This window comes from Dendropsophus ebraccatus, chromosome 9 (assembly GCF_027789765.1).
Source record: "Dendropsophus ebraccatus isolate aDenEbr1 chromosome 9, aDenEbr1.pat, whole genome shotgun sequence".
Classification (NCBI taxonomy): Eukaryota; Metazoa; Chordata; class Amphibia; order Anura; family Hylidae; genus Dendropsophus; species Dendropsophus ebraccatus.
Genome location: NC_091462.1, coordinates 13,996,736 through 14,018,709, shown reverse-complemented (window position 1 = coordinate 14,018,709; position 21,974 = coordinate 13,996,736). Strand labels below are relative to the sequence as shown.

Below are 21,974 nucleotides of genomic sequence, written 5' to 3'. Positions count from 1 at the left end.
ACTTGGCGCCGTTCACTTCATCACTTTCCTCTCGCTAGATTTTTCCACGTTTTTTTTCCCTGTTATCGACACCTTCATCTGCAGTGATAAGTTCATTAGCGCCCCGCTGACAGCGCCACCACTTATATCCTTACATCTTCTAGAAAGAAAAAAAATACTTAAGCAGATGGCGACGCTGTTGGTCGGTGCGGGAGATGAGGGGTTAAAGAGTAAATTATTTCAGCTGTGTGACGCCCAGCGCCAATTCCAGCCTTAAAATAGATATTTCCACTTGTTCCCATGGCAGCATACACTGTACAGTTAAATCTATCAATAGCCATAAGTGGGGCTGGGAAAATATCAGCAGTCGGGGGTGGGGGAATCGCATTAGTCCCTTTAATGGAGGAATTTGTCCTGAAGTCTCTAAATGTGTTCATAAAGAGGGATTCGTTGTGACTACAGAGTCCTCCGACCCTAGGATAACCAGTGTCCGCCTTTAAAGGGGTTATCCAGGATTAGAGAAAGCACAGATACTTTCTTTCAGAAATTTTTTCAAAAACAATAGCGCCACCCCTATCCTCAGGTTGTGTGTGGTATTACAATTCAGCCCTGTTTACTTCAATGGAACCGACCGAGCTAAACCCCCACACCCTAACTGAGCTGCAGTATAATACACAAACTGAAGGTCCTCGGATATATTACATTTAGACCATATGGATTTCGGCTGATGGTCAGAGGCAACCATTTAGCCACTCTTTAAAGCGACTCTGTACCCACAATCTGACCCCCCCCCCCCCCCCCCAACCCGCTTGTACCTCCGGATAGCTACTCTGTACCCACAATCTGACCCCCCCCCCCCAAACCACTTGTACCTTCGGATAGCTGCTTTTAATCCAAGATCTGTCCTGCGGTGCGTTCGGCAGGTGATGCAGTTATTGTCATAAATAATAACTTTTAAAATTGCAGCTCCATGCCCTACGGGAGAATCTGTGCCAACTTTGCACCACCCCTCCGTCCCTCCTCCCCACCCTCCTCATCATTAGGAATGCCTCAGGCAGATTGCCTACTATTCCCCACTTGTGTTACCACAGCACATGGGCTGGATCATTAAGACACCTGTGTAAATGTTCCAGTGGCATTCCTAATGATGAGGAGGGTGGGGAGGAGGGACGGAGGGGTGGTGCAAAGTTAGGGCACATATACGCCCGTAGGGCATGGAGCTGCAATTTTAAAAGTTATTTTTTTATGACAATAACTGCATCACCTGCCGAACGGACCGCAGGACAGATCTTGGATTAAAAGCAGCTATCCGAAGGTACAAGTGGTTTGGGGTGGGGGTGGGGGGGTCAGATTGTGGGTACGGAGTCGCTTTTAAGACCAAAGTGCTATGGCGGGATGACACCTGCAAAATGCTTTATAATGTTGGAAGAACTGTGACTTAAAGTGTCTGGTTCGGATTCTTGTGTACTCTTTAGGGATGGTCCGAACCCGCCGAGGTTCGGGTTCGGATGAACCCGAACACTCGGCATCGGATTCCCGCTGTCTGCCCGCTCCGTGGAGCGGATGGATACAGCGGGAGGACCTCCTGGAAAACTGGGATACAGCCTATGGCTATATCCCAGTTTTCCAGGCGGTCCTCCCGCTGGATCCGCCCACTGCACTGAGCAGGCAGACAGCGGGAATCATTACCAAGGGTTTGGGTTCGTACGAACCCGAACCGAACTCTGTTTGTACCATCCCTAGTACTCTTCTGTGACTAATTTACAATGATATTTTTATGAGGATAGACAAGGGCACAAGTGCTGCTGCGGTGATTTTTTTTTTTTTTGTCTTTCAAATCAACTGGTGTCAGAAAGTTATATAGATTTGTCATTTACATCTATTTAAAAATCTCCAATCTTCCAGTACTTATCAGCTGCTGTATGTCCTACAGGAGGTGGCGTATTCTTTCCAGTCTGACACAGTGCTCTCTGCTGCCACCTCTGTCCATGTCAGGAACTGTCCAGAGCAGCAGCAAATCCCGATAGAATGCTTGCACAGTTTTAACAAAAAAACCTTTAATAAAATATCTTTAAAAAAGAAAAGAAAACCTCTCCTGCTCTGTGCAGTTCCTGACATGGACAGAGGTGGCAGCAGAGAGCACTGTGTCAGACTGGAAAGAATAAACCACTTCCTGCAGGACAAACAACAGCTGATAAGTACTGGAAGACTTGAGATTTTAAATAGAATTACAAATGTATATAATTTCGGGGCCGAAAGATTCCCTATCCCTGACTTAGGCCTTTACCCCTTCTACCCCTGACCATAACTGGTGCATCAGACATAGGAAATATGGGTCAATGTGAAATGCACAATGGAGGATTTTGTTACGTTCCCGCTGCAGATCTGCAACAACTGTGGATTTTAATGTCCGTCTCCCATCCACCTTGCTGCTCCAGTAATCCGCAGTGTTGTCTGAGCGCGCCCGGTGTCACAAGGGAGGACACTCCCACTTCGTGTCACTTTTTACATTTGATGAGTAACGAGAAAAGTTGCGAATATTATGCAGATTTGGCGCACATATTACTCCTCAGGCCTCGTGTGAAAGAGTTGATAAATGTGAGCGGTAATGTCTATTTAATTGATCCTTAGCAACCAAGCGGAACGTGTCTAGACCTCAGGGCTCACTAAGCCTCCGTGTTTCAGTTTCTGGCAGCCTCTCTGGAGCTTTTGACATCAAGAACAGCGCGGTCTGCAGTTAAAAAAAAACAAAAAAAAACTCCAAGGGGTATCTGGTATATGCACAGCTACTTTCTTGCAAAAACAGCACCACCGCTGTCTTCAGGTTGTGTACAGTATAAGGGCCCTATTCCACTAGACGATTATCGTTCAGATTATTGTTAAATCGTTTAAATCTAAGCGATAATCGTTCGGTTGAATAGCAGTTAACGATTAATGACCGAACGAGAAATCGTTGATAGTTTAATAAGACCTGGACGTATCTTTATTGCTGCTCGTTCGCATTGAAGAAGACTTCGTTCAGTCATTCGCAGTAGTGACGAACGCAATAACGATGACAAGACGCCCGCAAGAACGATCATAAGTAACGATTATCGTTCCATGTAAATGGGCGAACGATTTCAGGTCTTTCACAATAGTGATCGTTTATCGTTAACGAGATAATCGTCCCGTGGAATAGGGCCCTAACACTTCAGCTCTGTTTATTTTAAAACTGAGGACAAGAGTGGTGCTGTTTCTGGAAGAAAGTAGCCATATTTTTGTAAGCCTGGATAACACCTTTAATAGGGCGCTGTTTGGATTCATGGATCAGATGTAGCAGTCATGGTTCCATTATAAACTGAAACATTGGAGAGTGTGAACAGAGCCCTACTTAGTCTTCTTGCTGTGTTCTCTGGGAAGGATTTGGGAACCATCTCCTGCCTCTATAATTCTAGTAGATTATTCCGTTCAGACGACCCGCGGCTCCTGTCAGTCTTTTCAATATCTTCAGAACTGTACAGTAGCCCAAAGACACAATCTTGACGGACTCTGTAGACCTGGGACTCGGTCTGTCTGATCGATATCCTGCAAGAAGCAGGTTGTGTAATATAAACTATTGACAAAACCTGCAATGAAACAAGATAATGGAATAGAACACAGATAAAAGGCGCATCAAGCGTCCCCGCACCATCTGCTACCGAGAGAAACCAGCGCAGGAAGGTGAAACTGAAAATATAGGAAGAGAATCTGTGTATGGATAAAGATTAAATATAGACATACATATTATCTATCATCTGGACTCATTCGCAGCTTTCTGGAATGTTCTCATTTGGATTGGACCAGATATCAGACAATGCATGTATACACATTGCTGGAGCTACAATGTATATATAGAGTCAGTATTAGAACCATGTATTACCCTGCTGAACAGCGGAGGCGCTGTAGTCAGGAAGTGAGTCAGTCATTTCCCTTCGTGTGATTCTGAACATAATCTGCTGTCTGATATTAAGAGAAAACCTGTCTCTCTCTCTCTCTCTCTAGTAAGTGACACAGGAAGATTATAAAATATATAAATAGAAAAGGGGGTTTAAAATATTAGCACAGGGCCTTTCTGTTCCATCCAATGCACTTTCTGCCAGCATTATGTTATGGCAAAGCAAAGAGGAGTACGAGATGTGCTCTGACTGGCCAGATAAGTCAGAGAAAGGAAGCCCTGTGTGTGTACTGCTAGCAAACAGCTCAACAATGGTTCTGCCCCCTGAAATAGCAGTGCACTATGGCGGAGACTCTCAAGGGCCGAGAAACAGCGGTGATAGCAGCAAAATCACCTTGTCACCTCTCTAAAGGGTTAAACAACAGGAACGCTTTAAGGTAAAAGGGCGTGCAAGTGTACATGAGTGTCAGGAGAGAAAGCTGTCAGCTGAAGGAGGGTTCACATCTGAAGAGGATGGCGGAGACGGTCGCACAGAAATAGTCCGACATTCAGATCAGTTACTGAGGTTTTATTTTGCAGAAAAACTGAAGATAATGAACGCTTAACATAATATGGAACCAAAGCACAAGGTCTAGTGACAGACACAGGACGACTGACTGCTGCAGAGCCGTACACATCACCTGGTATCAGCTCCATTCTCTGGATATAGAGGGGGGGCAGGTAGCCTTCCAATTCCCACAGGATGCCCTCATATTGCTGGACACATAGAAGCTGAACTATAAAGACTGAGGTGCCTACCGTACTCCTGTCTGTATTAGGACTTCAGGACCTGAGCTCTGCACCATAATATTACACCCAAGACATGAGTTCTGCAATGTACCCATACACACAACCCAAACTGTGTACCATGGCACTGGACATGAGATTTGTACAGCGACATGACACAAGTTCTTTACCCTGATAATGTACCCCTTCAGATGAGCGCTGCATGTGACAGAGACCCCAGAACCTGATCATGCAACATGACAATCCACAAGTGTTGTCCATACCTGCTAAGCGTGAGATCCCAGGATCCCTCAACCTCCGACCATCAGCACCGCGGGATCTGAATGCACTGACACTCTACTAGATTACTGAGGGGGTTACTTTGGGGCTGTGTTCCCTACAATTTCTGTCCAACCATTGGATGTAAAATGTTAAAACCTCAGGGATTGTATCAGGGAACCATGTGTAAAGCTGCAGGATCTCTGAGGGAGCTGGGACAGGCCTGGCCACCCTCACAGAGGTCACCTCATCTGTGACATTACTGGGTAAAAGGATAATACTTATCAAATACTATTCATACAATATAAAGGAACCAACCCCGACCCATTAACACAAATCATCTTGTCTTCCCGATGTCCATTTATTTTGGCAAAGGACATAAAGAGAAGCGATCAATCACATAATAATCACTATGGAGAGTGAACACAATAACCGAATGTGGACGGGCGCAAGACGTCACCGACACCTGCAGAGCATCGCTCCACTATTCCCATAAATAAAGTGACTGCAGGAGAAACAGATCTCCATGGGTGAAGGACAATCGTTATCTTCAGAGTAAACAGGGACTGGGTCTCCTAAAATGTCTCCAGCACTGACCGCTCAGTGTCCTATACATAACACCCCTCAGGTTTTGGGGTAGGTAGATATGACTCTCGTGACATGCACTTTGGTGATCTTACTAAGAAGCAGAGGTTATAATGACAAGCCACATTCGCCATCACCTGGAGCTGCTGCAGACTAAGCCCTGGACTAGCACTCTGCATGGACCTATGAGGAGGACACCACCATCACGGGGATCTGAGGACCTTAGAAGAAAGAAGTGTCTGAGGAGAAAGCTCCGGCAAGTCTGAAGTCATCCTTGGTGAGGACGCTGTACATGCGCTGGGGTAGGGCCTTGGAATATGGGGCTGGTCTGGGGACGGTGGTGCGTAGGATGACTTCTCGGCCGGCAGGGGCAGGGAAGTCTGTTCCGAACAGCAGCTTCTTGTCATCTGATGTATTAGACTTCTTAGGATCCTCCTCCATGGGGGCCATCGTCGCAACCTTAAACAAAAAAAATAGAGTTCAGGACCAAAGTAAAACATGAGCAAAAAATACACGAAATCAGGGCAAAGACACCGGGCAGGATGGGTATGATGACTGTATCAAAGTATTGATCATGAATGGGCTAGACTCCAGCGGTGAATTTGGAGATGTGGGGTCTCCTTGTGTTTTGTGGGCAACTACTTGGATGAAACTCACCCTATGTGTCATAGATACTGATAATGCCGTCTCGATGTCGGTCACTGTGGACCTAACGAGCCCAAAAAAAACAGGAAACAGCGCCACCATTGGCATCTCTGGAATTGCAGCTGACCCCAATGAAGTTACAGGAACACAAAACCTAAGAAATAATTGCCAAGACTAACTATACATTAAACCAGCCCTACCGATGGTAGCTGGCAGAATGACCTCATGAAGACCCATACTTCTCACTCGTAGACAACTGTCCTTAGGAAAGCTTGAAGAATTCAGTCCTGTCAGGACAAGAACGATGGTGCGACTTATACAGCAATATGAGGGATGAGGTCAGTGGTTCAGCAGGGGAGTAGCTCTTCTATAACACCCTGATTAGGGGCTACTCCGCTCCGCCAGGGCGGAGCATTATCTTGCTCTTTATGTATGACTATTACACTCTATTAGGATGGAGCTGGTTAGCAAGTGTTAGTGAGAAGCATAAGGTGCGCTTACACACAAGTCATGGGGTGAGGAAATGAGGTAGAAATTTGGGATGTTACCTCATCAGAAGATTCAGTCAGCTTGAGAAAGGAAACCGTGGTAAGAGATAGAAACACAGTCAAGCCTAGGATGGCTACGAGAGGTTAGACAAACAGTTTAGTACATGCAGCATGACATTACGGACACATATGGACATGGACACATTCACATGCGAGATGGAGGAGGCGCCACGATGATGAGGGAAGAAGGGGGGGTGACGGACATTCAATGAAGGTATTCATATATTAGCTACAAAACAGTCAGGTCATATACTGCACTGCAAACTATAATCCTTATGATGTCGGGACAGCTGGAGAGACGCAGGTTAGAGAACATGGCCTCCTGACTATGAATGTCGCCATACAGCTACCGCTCAGTGATGCAATTTGCCACCAGTTAGGGCCCTATTACACAGGGCGATTGTCGTGCAAAAAATCATTATATCGATCGATAAACGCTTTGTGCATACAATCCGCTGCGCATCTACTTTTTATTAGGCCTCCCTGGAAAGCCACTGGCAGTATATGGATCCATAAGGTTGGGGTGTGTCCAGCCTGACTCTGGTGGAGATAAGCGGTGTCGGGGGGTCGCAGGCCGCTGCTCATCCTCCATACATTAGTGGTTACAGATAAGAACCATATATAAGAACATATAATCCTATCTGTACAATAAGTAGTAACGTTCGGTGACAACTATCTCCTTTATTCCCCTCTTATTTATATTTCTTGGTGTGGGAAGGATCCTGAGCATAGAGGAGAGACAAAGGCCGCTGCATATTTATTGTGCCTCGCCGTCTACTACAAGAGGCGAGTGTTGGTGCACGGCCCCGCGGTGCGAGATAATGAGAGGACATTAATCAAAGCCAGAGAAGAATGCGTCCTTATCGCGCTCCACGTCAGAGGAGAATATAACGTACGGCGGTGAGACGGGCTCCATAATAATCGCCGTTCCTCCCATCTTCTGATATTAAACAGCTGCAGGTTGACTATAAGCAAAGAGAGCGGACTCACCCGCTGAGCGCTGACAAACATCTTGTGGACGATGGTCCCGGCCGGACCCCTGCACGCTCCGATGATCGGCACCTCGGGCTGCTCCAGGAGACAACTCACAAACCTGCCACAGAGAGAAGATGGACACATCGGTGAGGACAGGGGCAATCTACAGCGAACCAGGCTGAGATACAGGGCAGGGCAATGATCCTCACCCCACAGCCTGGTGATACCTTACAGGGCATAGAACCTCCAATACAAATCCTCAATCATCCACCATAAAACACTGCATTCATCTACTTCTTGCTTTTTTGGTGACCACTTCTATGGCCACCATTAGTACTCCCAGCTTTCCCAGTCTCCTGAATGGCAGTATTAGATATTCAGGATAATATGGGAGTTGTAATGGTAGCCGCACTAGTTGTCACCCAGCGTTCTCTGCTTCATGCACAAAAGGGCCATACAGAATCCACAGATTATTCCGGACTATAAAAACACATGGCCGCTTTCTTCTAGAAACAGCGCCACTCTTGTCCATAGGCTGTGTGCAGGATTGCAGCTCATTTCCATTTAAGTCAGTGGAGTCCATTTGTGATACCGCACACAATCTGAGGACAGGGGTGTCGCTGTTCTTGAAATAAAGCAGCCAAGTACAAGTATGGCCCCTTTCTTTCAGAAATACCTAACAGCTTCTGAATAAGGCTGAGCTGCAGTACGAAACACAACTTATAGACAGGGTTGGTGCTGGTTTTGGAAGACAGCGGCCATGTTTTTGTGATCCCAGACATCACCTTTAAAAGGGTCGCCCTGAATGATCACATTCCCTATTAGGAGCTGAGAGATGTGCGTCCCCCTCAGAAGCCCACCTTCTCACCATTCTGAGAGCCATGTGCGGCCCCATGCAGAAGAGTGGACAGCGGGATCACCCTCTACACATCGGCCGTACACATGAAACTTCCACCAGCTGAGAGATGGACGACCTGACAACATGTATGACCATGCACAGTGATAAAGTTGCCGGACGCCATATGTCTATGGCTCTCGGGAGGAATCATCTAACCATAACAGATGGTAATATGGAGTAATAAATACTTCTCTAGATCTTCCTTCTCTTCTGCATTTTCACATCGATCAGTCCCGAACTTTGCCTTCAGTGAGCGAGCTCGGGCGATGGTGGCCTCCACACTGATAATCTGGTTGATGATGTCCTGGGAAAAAGAGAAAACATGAACACCACAACAACCTGTTCCATGACTCCTCTCTCTTGACCAACATCCGGTCACCCACCTCCAGCTTCTTATCTTCCAGGCTGGGGAAGCGCAGAACTTTACTGGAATGAGAGATGATGCGTTTTATCGATGACTTCACAGAAGGAATGTCTTCCACCATTTCTGTAGGAAGATGAGAGGATGTGAGTATAACCACCATCATCTATAAGGGGGGTGCCAGGTCACACAATACAGGGAATGGAGTCACCTTCTTCTTTAACCTTGAGAAGAGCAGCATGGATGATGCATGGGAGGAGGTGCCGCGTCAGGTCTGCAGGCTTCTGGATGGCCAGGTAATGGAGAACCTAAAGTGTAGACAGTCAATAAATCTGACTATACAGAACAATCATCTCAATAATCTTACCAAGAGAGACCTACCTCAAAGACCCGTTACTACACAGTAATAATGTGAAAACCATTTTACAATATCTTATTTCTATCCTGAGATATGGTCACTTGAAGTTACAGGCCCAAAGCCTGAGGCTGCACCACTGAGACTATGTGTGTCCCCTTTCTGTGACATGCAGCGCTGCCATGAAGATTTTATGAATACAAATCACCAAGCACATCCATTCTGTAACTGACAATCCAGACCAGAAAATATTACTGGGCCCTCTCAGTGGTGCAGCCTCAGGCTTGCGGCCTGTAAATTGAAGTGACCATAACTCAGTCCTGGAACAAGATAATAAAACTGGGTTTTTTACAGTTTTATTATTCAATGGCCTTCTTTTTTCTGGTCAGTCTCCTTTGATTTGAGTAAGCATTTTGGCAGTCAAGTACAAGACCAGAGAATGTTTCCAATCAGTTTTGCTAGTCATAAAAGGAAGCGGGAACAGGGTGTTTAGGGTCATGGCTTCTACTACTGCCGCAGCACTGATGGATCCATTTTGGAATAGATCCTCTTGACTTATATTGGGATCCTCTGGGTCTCCATTGGCTTTGCAGACCAGAGAAGCTGGTGGTGTGAAGAGACTTATAACATTATGCTGCATCACTATGTGGCACCAGTCCCTGCACCTCAGGCCGGACGTTGTATGACGGCTCTGTACAGACAAAACTAAGTTGCCGGCTTAACAATCATCCTGCGAGGAGGCGGTGCGGCTTATGTAAAGAACAGTGCCGCAGAATAAGCACCTGCACAATACGGCTTCATTCTCTTTAAGTCGTTGTCATGGTAACCGGAGCGGTCGGCTGCATTTACTTAAGCACTTTTTTATTTATTGCTTTAGAAAAACAAACTAGAAATAGAAGTAATGGAGACGGGGCGGCGGCGGCGGCATCTCAGGGATCGCTGCAGTCTCTATCACGTCCCTCTGCTTGGCCGATAATCTCCACAATCCTCATTCTGCCCCTGACCTTAAAATACCCCCAGCGTTCCCGTATGATGAGAGCGGCAAATATCACCCATCATCTGATTATACCGCACGCCTCTCTCCCTTTATTTGCATTGTGCACATTCTGGAAAATTGTGTTTACACGTCGTGTAGGAGGCAAAACTCACTGTGTGTAATATCATCAGATCTCATCATTAAAGGATCATTCTATCCATAATAACATCATTACTGCACTGATCCTGTATTATACTCCAGAGCTGCACTCACTATTCTGCTGGTGGGGTCACTGTGTACATACATTACATTACTTATTCTGTATTATGCTCCAGAGCTGCACTCACTATTCTGCTGGTGGGGTCACTGTGTACATACATTACATTACTGATCCTGAGTTACATCCTGTATTATACCCCAGAGCTGCACTCACTATTCTGCTGGTGGGGTCACGGTGTACATACATTACTGATCCTGAGTTACATCCTGTATTATACCCCAGAGCTGCACTCACTATTCTGCTGGTGGGGTCACTGTGTACATACATTACATTACTTATCCTGTATTATACTCCAGAGCTGCACTCACTATTCTGCTGGTGGGGTCACTGTGTACATACATTACATTACATTACTGATCCTGAGTTACATCCTGTATTATACTCCAGAGCTGCACTCACTATTCTGCTGGTGGGGTCACTGTGTACATACATTACATTACTTATTCTGTATTATGCTCCAGAGCTGCACTCACTATTCTGCTGGTGGGGTCACTGTGTACATACATTACATTACATTACTTATTCTGTATTATGCTCCAGAGCTGCACTCACTATTCTGCTGGTGGGGTCACTGTGTACATACATTACATTACTTATTTTGTATTATACTCCAGAGCTGCACTCACTATTCTGCTGGTGGGGTCACTGTGTACATACATTACATTACTGATCCTGAGTTGCATCCTGTATTATACTCCAGAGCTGCACTCACTATTCTGCTGGTGGGGTCACTGTGTACATACATTACATTACTTATTCTGTATTATGCTCCAGAGCTGCACTCACTATTCTGCTGGTGGGGTCAGTTGTATCCCCTGACTGTATAATGTGGAGCTGTCACAGTTCTCCCTGATGGCAGATGTTGGGAGATGGTGGGATCAGGCAGTGAATTACAATGCTTCCCATTTACATGCAGATCCGCTCCGGCATCACCAGCAGAAATCCAAGCTCGGGTTCTATCACTGCCCTAAATAAACTTGATAGGAAATGTCTCTGATCTGTCAGCCAGCAGCATGTATAGGGGTTCCCTCGGGCAGCAGCAGGGATTTATGGGGAGGGGGAATGATGTACTGTCCCTTTATCTTCTCACCTTTTCTGCCTCCTTGGTGTCATCAAACAGGCGGCGCTGGCGGCGGGCAGGCGTGGCTTTGGCGGTCTCCCAGGCCTCCACCCACATGTTGTTGGGGATTTTCATCCTCGCGCTCAGTTCCCCTTTGAGGACTTTGTTGCCGCTTTCATCCAGCGCTTCCTCCTCGATGTAATCCCGCGGAGAGTACCACCTGACAAAGTCCTCCAGACAGCAGCCGGGGTTCGCTGCCTAGGGAGGTAATACACAGGAAGTCACAGATATAGCTCTGTATGGGCAGATATACAGCAGGGGGTAGTATACAGCAGAGAAGGGGGGGGCAGGTATATAGCAGAGATGGGGGGCAAATATACAGCAGAGAATGGGGTGAGGGCAGGTATATAGCAGAGATGGGGGGGGGCAGGTATATAGCAGAGAATGGGGTGAGGGCAGGTATACAGCAGAGAAGGGGGAGCAGGTATACAGCAGAGAAGGGGGGAGCAGGTATACAGCAGTCGGAGTTCGCTGCATAGGGAGGAAATATACAAGATCTTTCTCTGTGCGGGGCAATTTATGGGGAGGTATACAGCAGGGGGCAGTATACAGCAGAGAATGGTGTGAGGGCAGGTATACAGCAAAAAAGGGGAGGGGGCAGGTATATAGGAGAGATGGGGGGGCAGTATACAGCAGAAAAGGGGGGTGGGGCAGGTATACAGCAGCCGGGGTTTGTAGCCTATGGAAGAAATATACAAGAAGTCACGGATCTATAGGACATAACCAAGGGGCAGATGTGTATGCAGGTGTACAGCAAAGAACGGGCAGGCATACAGCAGGATTTGCAGAGATACAGAGCTGGATACGGCAGGGACCCAACCCGATACCTCTCTCCTACAACCAGCCATGATGATCCTTTGCTCTCTACATTGATAGGATTATCTAAGCTTAAAAAAACATGACCGCTTTCTTCTAGAAACAGGTTGAGTGTGGTATTGCAGCTAGGTTGCACTGAAGTGAATGGGGCTGAATTGTAATACCACACACAACCTGATGACAGGGGGGGGTGCTGTTTCTGCAAGAAAGTACCTGTGTTTTTTCTAATGCTAGAGAACCCCTTTAATTCCCAGAATACTTACTACCAGGGTTCCTTACAGCTGATCGCTGGGGGTGTCACCAGGAGGATCTGCTTATTGTTAGGAGAGTGCGGAGCTGCTTCATCTGTCACAATAGTCAAAGTGGCCCGGCACTTTCTGATGGGGTTCACACAGTGATCAGGCAAGAAACCGCCAATATCTCTCTATGTGCCCCTAGTGGCCAAGACTGGGATCCCTATAAATCCCAACCTGAGGACATCTAGGGCTAACCCTGCTCTCTGAAGGTGACGGCACTGGATGTGACTGTAATACCGGGTGATGTATCTATAATTTACCATCCCGTATACTCTGCGCTAACACATTAAACTTGCATCATCTTCCATCCTGACAAGTAAAACGGCAGACGCATCAGAAATACCTTGAAGGACTCCATGTCTGACAGCAAGCAGGCACTCTGCATCCGGGCCCGGAGGTGCGCCCCTTCTGCCGAGGTTCCCAATTTAGCCAGGACCTCAGACTGTTCCTCCAGCAGGTCCTCCGTCATCGGTGCCGGCTCCTGAAACAGCAGAGATCAGCAGAATGGAGTCATTGCTGCCGCAGCACTTTCTCCTGCCCTCCCGGAGGATTTTTACAGCGTTCTCAAACCTTCAAATTAGAGGGCTCAGGGACCGCGCCATTGTCTGACGCTAACAAAAGCCTCGCTATAGTGACTAACGGATGTCTGCCAGGGCACCGAGATGCTCCAAAAACTGCAAGGGCAATGACGGTTGTTCACCCCAAAAAAATTACTTACAAATTAACTAGTGTCAGAGATTTGTAATTTACTTCTAATAAAAAATCTCTGTATGTCCTGCAGGAAGTGGTGTTTTCTCTCTAGTCTGACACAGTGCTCTCTGCTGCCACCTCTGTCCATGTCAGGAACTGTCCAGAGCAGGAGAGGTTTTCTATGGGGATTTGCTGCTGCTCTGGACAGTTCCTGACATGGACAGAGGTGGCAGCAGAGAGCACTGTGTTATACTGGAAATAATACACCACTTCCTGCAGGACATACAGCAGTTGATAAGTATGGGAAGACTGGAGATTTTCAAGTAGAAGAAAATTACAAATCTATATAACTTTCTGACACAAGTTGATCTGAAAGATTTCCCCCCCCCCCCCGGAGTACCTCTTTAAGGAGAGAAGAAACACTAATCAGCGCACATCTCCTAGAAATCACATTTTACCATAGAAACCGACAATATCTTGAGTTTCCACAGCAGCAGCGGCGGCAGAGATATATTCCGGGGGAAGAAATGCAAATGACGGATTGTTTACAGAGAACAAAACTCTCTCTATATTGTCACAAATCCGTCATTACTTCTATACAGAGCAACACAAACAATGTTACCGCTCACTGACAGCAAGCAGAGGTCCTGCAGGGAGAAGGAGCTGAGACACAAAGTATAAGAGAGCTGCTAAACTTTCATTCTACCAGTGGTCTCAAACTGCTGCAAAACTACAACTCTCATCATGTGCATCTGATGTATGACCACTACAACTGCCACCAATCACATGACGCTTGTTCCTGTGTGAATAGAACAGCAGTGGGCATGCTCTCCACTCACTTGTTAAAGGGGAACTATCAGCAGGTTGGATGTATCTAACCTGCTGATATGTCCCTATTACACAGGAGACGCCGAGGATGACGGTATGTGTCTTACCTTCCTCCTTGGCGCCGTTACGGAGTCGTTCACTCCACGGTCTGGTGCGACCGTTAGGAGCAATGCCCACCCCTATAGCGTTGATCCGCCCCACCCCCAGCCGGCCCACTCCATTCATTAGGCAGGCCAGCCGAGGACGGACCGGTGCTCCAAATCATCCTCCACGTCTCCTGTGCAACAGGGACCTTCTGCTGATAGTTCAGCCAAGCTCTGTTGTCTCCTATCGTCCTGCAGCATGCTTACCACAGCTCCATTCACAGTACATACAGCAGCTGATAAGTACTGGAAGACTTGAGATTTTTTTTTTGTAGAAGTAAATTACAATTCTCTGGCACCAGTTGACATGAAAGAATTTTTTTTTTTTTGCTAAACTACCCCTTTAAACTGATAGGAAGAGCCTACATACGTATAAAGGAGTAATATATTTACGCAATTCATGTTTCTGCCATTTTTCGCTATATTATTAAAAAGTCATTCGAATGGAAAGCTCCGCCTTCTTAAAGGGGCACTGGTCCTAAAACTAGCAGCCTATAGCAGTGCAGCAACAACAACAAAAAAACTAAAACTTTTTTTGACAAATTTTAGTTTCTTAGTTTATTGAAGTTTCTGCCATCTTTAGCCATGTTACTAATGTCAAGTCAGTGCTAGGCTCCGCCTTCTTAAAGGGGCACTGATCCTAAAACAGCGCGGCTTACAGATGTGCAGCAGATAAGTGGATAGGAACCTTTTCACGTCTATCTATATTATATATATATATATATATATATATATATATATATATATATATATATATATATATATATATGTGTGTGTGTGTTTTCAGTGGGGAAACAATAGGAATTGTGGAGGATGGGGAAAATACGGATACCGTGAAAAAATAATTAAAATATTAAAAATAATATTAAACAAACAGATGAATTTCTTTAATTTATCAGATAAGATAATAAATTCCCCAATGAGGGGTGACAGATTGAGCGTCTCTCTCTCTCTCTGATGCGGCAGGGTTAGCCAGCCGGCAGTATACGGCATCAGGACTTCCCGCTGGCGAGGAAAGAGGCGATGATAATATAATAAAGCTCAACAGGAAAAATCCACTTATTGATCCATAATTGCAAGTCTATCCCCCCGGAACAAGGGTGACAATGAGGCTCGGAGATAGAAGGCTCCGGCGGGGGAGGGGGGGGGGTACAGGAAGCTTCTCTGATAAAATGCTCAATACCGCTAAATAGGAGGAAAAAAAAAATCTATAGGTTGTAAATAGCGACACAGAAAGCACCTGGATCCAGGCGATAAAGTGATCCCCCCCCCCCGAAGAGTGAGGGGGGCCCGCTACCGCATTAATTCCACCTCACTACACAACATAATGACAGCCGGAAACCCGAGGAACTGATCTGCCAAGGATCAAAAGTAAAAGCCTCCTGACCCCAAAACTACATATAGATTTTCCATATAGAGAGAAGAGACATCCAGGTGGGAAGTCATCGTACAGGAGAGCCGGATAATCCTGAGATTACATAGTAACCCGCACTGGGGATTACACAGGGGAATTGTCCTGTCCCTCTGCTCCCCGGCAGCTTCATACAGATTACAGCAATGCAGGTCAGAGAGGTATATAACACCCGCACACACCTGCACACACTATACCACCAACATCTGTCTACTGCAGAGATGATAAATGTACATAGGAGCAGTATTATAGTAGTTATATTCCTGTATATAGGGGCAGTATTATAGTAGTTGTATTCCTGTATATAGGGGCAGTATTATAGTAGTTATATTCTTGTATATAGGAGAAGTATTATAGTAGTTATATTCTTGTATATAGGAGCAGTATTATAGTAGTTATATTCTTGTATATAGGAGCAGTATTATAGTAGTTATATTCTTGTATATAGGAGAAGTATTATAGTAGTTATATTCTTGTATATAGGAGCAGTATTATAGTAGTTATATTCTTGTATATAGGAGCAGTATTATAGTAGTTATATTCCTGTATGTAGGAGCTGTATTATAGTAGTTATATTCTTGTATATAGGAGCAGTATTATAGTAGTTATAGTCTTGTATAAAGGAGCAGTATTATAGTAGTTATATTCCTGTATATAGGAGCAGTTTTATAGTAGTTATATTCTTGTATATAGGAGCAGTATTATAGTAGTTATATTCCTGTATATAGGAGCAGTATTATAGTAGTTATAGTCTTGTATATAGGAGCAGTATTATAGTAGTTATATTCCTGTATATAGGAGCAGTATTATAGTAGTTATATTCCTGTATATAGGAGCAGTATTATAGTAGTTATATTCTTGTATATAGGAGCAGTAGTATAGTAGTTATATTCTTGTATATAGGAGCAGTGTTATAGTAGTTATATTCTTGTATATAGGAGCAGTGTTATAGTAGTTATATTCTTGTATGTAGGAGCAGTATTATAGTAGTTATGCGGTTCAGGGAAGAAACAGAGTGCTGCACCTCACACCTATGGCTGATACTAGGCCCCTAGGCTAAATAAAAAACACATCAGAATTTTGTGTATGAATTGATCAAGCCATACTGCCCCATGTACCTCGTGCCGGTATCTGATACACATGGGTCCCTACACTAAGTCCACACCGTGCCAGTCAGTGGCCACCAACCCCGCAGGCGTGCACAGTCAGGGAACGGGGGCCATGGGACGGCCCTGCGAACCCCATTCATACACTAAATTCTGATGTGTTTTTTATTTAGCCAAGCGGCACTAGTATCAGCCATAGGTGTGAGGTGCAGCGCTCTGTTTCTTCCCTGAACCGCATTTTGTTTCTCTCTTTTCTCCTCATATTGCACTCCTCCTGGTGAGACCCACATGACCGCAATTAGCAGGAGACACCTGAGTGCACATGGTTTTAATCCCTCCTGTTTTTTCCCATTCTGTTTGCTGCAGCTATGGTGAGCGCAATACCTTATCCAGACTTGTGCTGCTTGGGGGCGACCTTCTCCGCCGGCGGTGCTGGCCGGGTTCTGGTGTGGTGTTGTTGGGTCTGGTCCTGTGGCATGGGGGTCGCAGGGCCGTCCCATGGCCCCCGTTCCCTGACTGTGCACGCCTGCGGGGTTGGTGGCCACTGACTGGCACGGTGTGGACTTAGTGTAGGGACCCATGTGTATCAGATACCGGCACGAGGTACATGGGGCAGTATGGCTTGATCAATTCATACACAAAATTCTGATGTGTTTTTTATTTAGCCTAGCGGCACTAGTATCAGCCATAGGTGTGAGGTGCAGCACTCTGTTTCTTCCCTGAACCGCATTATAGTAGTTATATTCTTGTATATAGGAGCAGTATTATAGTAGTTATATTCTTGTATATAGGAGCAGTATTATTTTAGTTATATTCTTGTATATAGGAGCCGTATTATAGTAGTTATATTCCTGTATATAGGAGCAGTATTATAGTAGTTATATTCCTGTATATAGGGGCAGTATTATAGTAGTTATATTCCTGTATATAGGAGCAGTATTATAGTAGTATATTCCTGTATATAGGGGCAGTATTATAGTAGTTATATTCTTGTGAGTAGGGTCAGAGTTACTGTATATAGCCTGTCTTTTTTTTTATAAATTTTCTTTCCTACAGTGATAGTATTTTAATAGTTACTTTTCGTATAGTAAAGAAGCTCAATTCTCCTTCGTATTTCAGGACAATGGCTACATGAGCCGTGTGTTCGGTGCAGGTGTCCCTGGCACAGTATAGGAAGGGGAACAGTAAGGTCTGGGTAGGTAAGGAAGGTGTCTGCCCCCTGAGATGTTACCATAGAGCCCTCTGGCTGCAGGAGTGTTATGTGCAGCAGGAGAGGGTCAGGCATCTAAATGGAGGTATTGATCGGCCCTGGGAGGGAGGACAGACACGGGTCAACTATTACTGCAGATTAATAGGATGAAAGACAAACACAATGTGCATGGATTTCAAGGCATCTCTCCAGAAGGAATCATTAGAGCCTGGAAACACGCTGACATTTACAGCGGATGAGGAGCCGGAGGGACGGAACTGGAGACGGGACGCAATAAGCATTTATAGTGGCTCCCGCTCTGGGACGGGGCCAGGGAAGCAGTATTGACTCTTTCTATTACCTGCAGCTTATTGCTCTCCCCAAGGTAAAATCCTGACGGCCTGTGAAGATAATGATGTGACTCTGGCTGGCGGGATGAAGATATGTAGAAGGAGTCAGAGGAGGTGGAAGGATCTGACATTAAGGGTATAAACACACACACACCGTATAAGCAGCGTATTTACTGCTGCGATACGCAGCAAATACGCAGCAGATTAGATCTAAATAACTGAACACAGCATCAAGTCTTCACCATCAAATCTGCTGCATATACAGTGTGTGTGTTTGTACCCTTATACATAGAAAGAACAGTACAAAGTATTCAGGATCTGCGCTAGACCTCTGCAATCTGATTGGCTGCTCTGGGTAATGAAGATGTAAGGAGGCCAATGATCAAAGAGCTTACAATCTATACATACAGTGTGATGGCGCTGGAGGGGGGAGCTACAGGTGAGCGGCTGATAACTGCGGGTAACAGCAGGGTGAGGAGAATGAAGAGGTAAGTATCATGGTAATGTTATGGGGGGCAGTGTGACCGGTAATGTTATGGGGGGGGGGGCAGTGTGACCGGTAATGTTATGGGGGGGGGGGGGCAGTGTGACATGCAATGTTATGGGGGGCAGTGTGACCGGCAACATTATAGGGGGCAGTGTGACCGGCAATGTTATGGGGGGGGGCAGTGTGACCGGCAATGTTATGGGGGGGGGGCAGTGTGACCGGTAATGTTATGGGGGGGGGGGGGGGGGGGGCAGTGTGACCGGCAATGTTATGGGGGGCAGTGTGACCGGCAACATTATGGGGGGCAGTGTGACCGGTAACGTTATGGGGGGCAGTGTGACCGGCAATGTTATGGGGGGGGGGGGGGGGGCAGTGTGACCGGCAATGTTATGGGGGGGGGCAGTGTGACCGGCAATGTTATGGGGGGGGGGGGGGCAGTGTGACCGGCAATGTTATGGAGGGGGAGGGGAAGGGGCAGTGTGACCGGTAATGTTATGGGGGGGGGGGGGGGCAGTGTGACCGGTATTGTTATGGGGGGGGGGGCAGTGTGATGGTAATATTATGGGGGGGGGCCGTGTGACCGGTAATGTTATGGGGGGGGGCAGTGTGACCAGTAAAGTTATGGGGGGGGGGGGGAGTGTGACCGGTAATGTTATGGGGGGGGGGGCAGTGTGACCGGTAATGTTATGGTATAGGTGGAGGGCGCCTCTATGGCAGTGTGACCGGTAATGTTATGGGGGGGGGGGGGGGGCAGTGTGACCGGTAATGTTATGGGGGGGGGGCAGTGTGACCGTCAATGTTATGGGGGGGGGGGGCAGTGTGACCGGTAATGTTATGGGGGGGGGGCAGTGTGACCGGTAATGTTATGGGGGGGGGGCAGTGTGACCGGTAATGTTATTGGGGGGGGGGGGGCAGTGTGACCGGTAATGTTATGGGGGGGGGGGGGCAGTGTGACCGGTAATGTTATGGGGGGGGGCAGTGTGACCGGCAATGTTATGGGGGGGGGGGCAGTGTGACCGGCAATGTTATGGGGGGGGGGGCAGTGTGACCGGTAATGTTATGGGGGGGGCAGTGTGACCGGTAATGTTATGGGGGGGGGGGGCAGTGTGACCGGTAATGTTATAGAGGTTTATTACAGCTGGGATCTGACCGATCACATAGTGGGGTAGAGGCTGCCCTTTTATTTATCTGGCTATTGGGGGGATTGATCACTGTGCCCACAGCGCCCCCATGTGAGATGCGTCTCCCTATAATATAACCCACAATGCCCCTCTCTCCGGGGAGGTCCTGTGTATGGAGAGTATCATCCTCTTCTGCGGACGGTATTAACCCACCGCGCTCCATATATCCTCCCCGCCGCATCTACCGCAGATTAATATTCCCCGCCGGCGCGCTACCGAATGATAATGCTCCGGCCACACATTGTATTCTAAGTAAAAAGAAGTCTGTGATGCGAGGACGGAGGAGCCGACGTGGAATAAACATATTTTTCCCTTTAATAGCGATGTCAGGATCACACAAAGTGTCAGACGCCCCTTAAAAGCCCATTTGCGGTGTCGGAAGATCTCGGCCACGGTGTTTGTCAGCCGGGGGAAGGGGGGAGGGTATTACAATGTGACAAAACAGTCCTAAGAGAATACACCGAGATTGTATGAAATAGTAGATTTTACTAGGAAGAGCGCCACTCTATAGGCTGCACCCGGTACTGCAGCTTGAGGAAACCAGACACAGTCTATGGAGAAAAGTGATGACTTGCACCTTCTGCCTGAGCCATCGCAACTTTTTGTGTTTTTGGTGGAAAAAAAAATCAACTATTGTTGCCCCCAATGGGCCACAGGGGTAGAACATTGTGCTGCATGTTACCTCATTGTTTCTCCAACCGGAGTAAGGGTCCAATCAGACAAAGCGATTTTTAAGGATTAACAGGAAACTCTGTAATAGATTTTATTAGGCAAAAAAGCCTCTTTCTGTAATCAAAAGGCCTTTTTTCCAGCCTCTACCCCCCCCCCCTCCCCCCATCACTTCTTATCGGTGCATTATCAGGCAAAGTCATTACAGAGGAGCAAAGTAAAGACGTTTTTTTTTAGTTCATTATATCCTATGGAGGGGAGAGGAAACAAGCATCTGTGCAGCTTGCAGACTGTCTGAGCACATAAAACGATGGATTTATGGGTCAGAAGGGTCAGTGCTTGTCTGGGAGCTTAGTGAGAGAAGATTGCAGGATGATGTGTTTTGCAGGGCTGCTTTTTCTCCTCTCTCTGCTCACTCATCCCCTTCGACCCCTCCCCCCTCCATAGACCATAATGGAAACAGAAATCATACTTCTCCGAGGGTGGGGGGGGTGCTTTTTGACTACAGAAGTTCTTAAATTAAGTTAATAAAGTTACTTAAAATCACTTGTACTATGAATAGTTATTGATTTCTGAAAAAGGACATTTACACATCGCCTTGTCACTTTTTTTCTTTTTCATCTAAGGTGGACACAGCCCAATTTACACCACTGATATATGTAAATTGTAGCACGGCTGGTGCAGAACGCTGATCTCTACACAATGTCCCTACAGAGCATCAGAAAGGGGCAGGGACTGTCATTATATAATGATGAAGCTTTAATTATAGGGAAAGAGCTGAAATCCCTTTAATAAGGAAACCTTTTCTGATGTTTCTCTGATCCATCGAGGCTGCAGAATACAAAGTGTTCAGAATAGGAAAACTAATCAAACAGCGCAGAACAGGCGACCGCGCAACGTGACGAGCGAAGCCCCCGGGGACCCGGCCTGATGTAAATATGTGTGCGCACCCCATCACATTAAGATAAGTGGAGAGAATCAGCGAGGATTGTGCGCAGAACAAGAGACAGAGATTTCCTCACACAGGACGAGCCGCAGAGGCCGCAAATCAAGAGCAATGCTCGGTGGGCTCCGGTGATGGAGGGAGGGGACAGAGCTGGGGGAAGGGGACGGAGCTGGGGGGGGGAGA

The 21,974-nt window shown here is 46.6% G+C and overlaps 1 protein-coding gene across 1 annotated transcript in view; it reads right to left on the bottom strand.

The window, feature by feature from the left end:
* Positions 1 to 4,455: 4,455 nt before the first annotated feature.
* Positions 4,456 to 21,974, bottom strand: part of RAB3GAP1 (RAB3 GTPase activating protein catalytic subunit 1) — a 61,164-nt gene continuing 43,645 nt past the window's right edge. The window contains exons 18-24 of the mRNA XM_069982609.1: positions 13,135 to 13,272; positions 11,650 to 11,877; positions 9,160 to 9,256; positions 8,971 to 9,074; positions 8,776 to 8,891; positions 7,705 to 7,807; positions 4,456 to 5,980 (exon numbers count right to left, since the gene is read on the bottom strand). Coding sequence (XP_069838710.1) covers positions 5,744 to 5,980; positions 7,705 to 7,807; positions 8,776 to 8,891; positions 8,971 to 9,074; positions 9,160 to 9,256; positions 11,650 to 11,877; positions 13,135 to 13,272 — 1,023 coding nt within the window. The 3' untranslated portion in view covers positions 4,456 to 5,743. The remainder of the gene's footprint in view (positions 5,981 to 7,704; positions 7,808 to 8,775; positions 8,892 to 8,970; positions 9,075 to 9,159; positions 9,257 to 11,649; positions 11,878 to 13,134; positions 13,273 to 21,974) is intronic.